Source organism: Penaeus monodon, chromosome 39, assembly GCF_015228065.2.
Source record: "Penaeus monodon isolate SGIC_2016 chromosome 39, NSTDA_Pmon_1, whole genome shotgun sequence".
Taxonomy (NCBI): Eukaryota; Metazoa; Arthropoda; class Malacostraca; order Decapoda; family Penaeidae; genus Penaeus; species Penaeus monodon.
The window spans coordinates 8,505,088-8,507,256 of record NC_051424.1 but is presented as its reverse complement, the minus strand read 5'-3'; the positions used below and the strand labels follow the sequence as shown (position 1 = coordinate 8,507,256).

The 2,169-nt window shown below is 43.2% G+C and overlaps 1 protein-coding gene across 1 annotated transcript in view; it reads right to left on the bottom strand.

The window, feature by feature from the left end:
• LOC119597249 (actin-like) overlaps positions 1-2,169 on the bottom strand; it is a 2,614-nt gene extending 445 nt beyond the window's left edge. Inside the window, exons 1-2 of the mRNA XM_037946784.1 lie at positions 2,154-2,169; positions 1-795 (exon numbers count right to left, since the gene is read on the bottom strand). The exon at positions 1-795 is cut by the window's left edge and continues 445 nt beyond it. Coding sequence (XP_037802712.1) covers positions 1-765 — 765 coding nt within the window. The 5' untranslated portion in view covers positions 766-795; positions 2,154-2,169. The remainder of the gene's footprint in view (positions 796-2,153) is intronic.

Here is a 2,169-nt window from a genome sequence, read left to right as displayed (position 1 = left end):
CTCGTTACCGATGGTGATAACCTGACCGTCAGGGAGTTCATAGGACTTCTCAAGGGATGAGGAAGCGGCTGCAACGTTCATCTCATTTTCGAAGTCAAGGGCGATGTAGCAAAGCTTCTCCTTGATGTCACGAACGATTTCACGTTCAGCGGTAGTCGTGAAGGAATAACCGCGCTCAGTCATGATCTTCATCAGGTATGCAGTCAAGTCACGACCGGCCAAGTCGAGACGAAGGATGGCGTGGGGAAGGCAATAACCTTCGTATACAGGGACCATGTGAGACACACCATCACCAGAGTCACAGACAAGACCTGTAGTACGACCAGAAGCATACAGGGACAGGACAGCCTGGATACACACATACATAGCGGGTGTGTTGAAAGTCTCGAACATGATCTGAGTCATCTTCTCACGGTTGGCCTTGGGGTTGAGGGGAGCCTCAGTGAGAAGTGTGGGGGACTCCTCAGGGGCAACACGGAGCTCATTGTAGAAGGTGTGGTACCAGACCTTCTCCATGTCGTCCCAATTGGTGATGATACCGTGTTCGATGGGATATTTGAGAGTCAAGACACCTCGCTTGCTCTGGGCCTCATCGCCGACGTAGGCGTCCTTCTGACCCATACCGACCATGACGGCCTGGTGACGGGCACGGCCGACGATGGAGGGGAACACGGATCGGGGAGCGTCGTCACCGGCGAAGCCAGCCTTGACCAGGCCGGAGCCGTTGTCCACGACCAGCGCGCACATATCTTCTTCGTCACACATGGTGGATGTTGGTCAGAGGCTGACTTCTACCTGTAAATATAGATATTTATATAAATATTTATATGTACTATTTGGCTGAAACACTGCCGTTGTATAGAAGCCATCAGATTATTCGATATGATACCGATTGTCATGCGTACGGATACACATACAATGATATATGTATATATAAATTGTACACCACACCCACCCTAATGCATATATACGTGCATACATACCGCACATGTATATTTACACACACACTCACACTCTCTCTCTCACACACACACACACAACACACACACACGTCCTTTTTTACTTATTGTCGTAATCCTTCCTTCTCTAAATTCATCTGCTAAAAATATTACCTCCACCTCGGGGAGAGGCGGAGGTTTTAGTCTCCTTTTAATTATCAGGTTGTCTTTTTTATGCAACAAAAGATGATGCAAAACAGATAACGACGGATTATAAGAAAACTGAATTGTTGCAGTCGACTAGTCTTTGGTGGTGATGTCGACTAAGAATTTGATGAAAGGAACATTTACTTGCAGTAAGTATAGAAAGCTGCGCCCGTGTTTGAAATTCTAATGAATTACAATTTAACTTTGCGACTGCTGTCACTCATCGATGATCTATCGTTATTACCAATTATAATCATTATTTTTCTTCTGGACCCACTATTCTGTGAAATTTGTATATTACTGATCCCATACATTTCCTCATAGAAAATGGAGCTGCTCTCTAAAAAAAAGTTTGTCGTAGACTTATGTATTTTGAAATTATGTTCTTCCGAACAAGTCTTTTGAGCAAGTTTACGATGTATTTTTTTTCTGTAATCCACTTTTCGTCTTGTCTGCTGTTGTCAAAACGTACGAAATAATATAAGAATGCAGTTGTCATATTTGATGTGAAGCCTTCTGAAAGAGGTCATCGATTTATCTTCTCACTGGATAGAATCACAGAATAGAATAAACCATACATTAACTTCGCAGTTAACTTATGGTTTTCCCTTAGCCCTTAACATCCACCGGAATATCCCAAACACAGTCCTCCTACTGCCTTTATCACAGTACTTCAGTAACACTATAATGATGATTATAATTGATAGTAATTTTGAAAAAAAAAAAAAATCCCGCAAACTCAAGGAAAAAGTTCAAGAGATCACAAGCTCTGCTGATTTGAAGCTAAGCACTTGCGGAGCCATCAGTATGCAGAGACGTTTCACAAAACAATACTACAATGAACACTACATTTTTCCCGGCGAATATGAGTTAATGTATGGTTTTCCCTCAGCTCTTAACTTCCACCGGAGTACCCCCGGAACGCGCCCAAACACGCTCTTCCTACTGTCATTATCACAATACTTCAAGCACATCACAGCGGGCAAACAGAATGCAGTGCCAACTTACTAAAAACTTGACTACA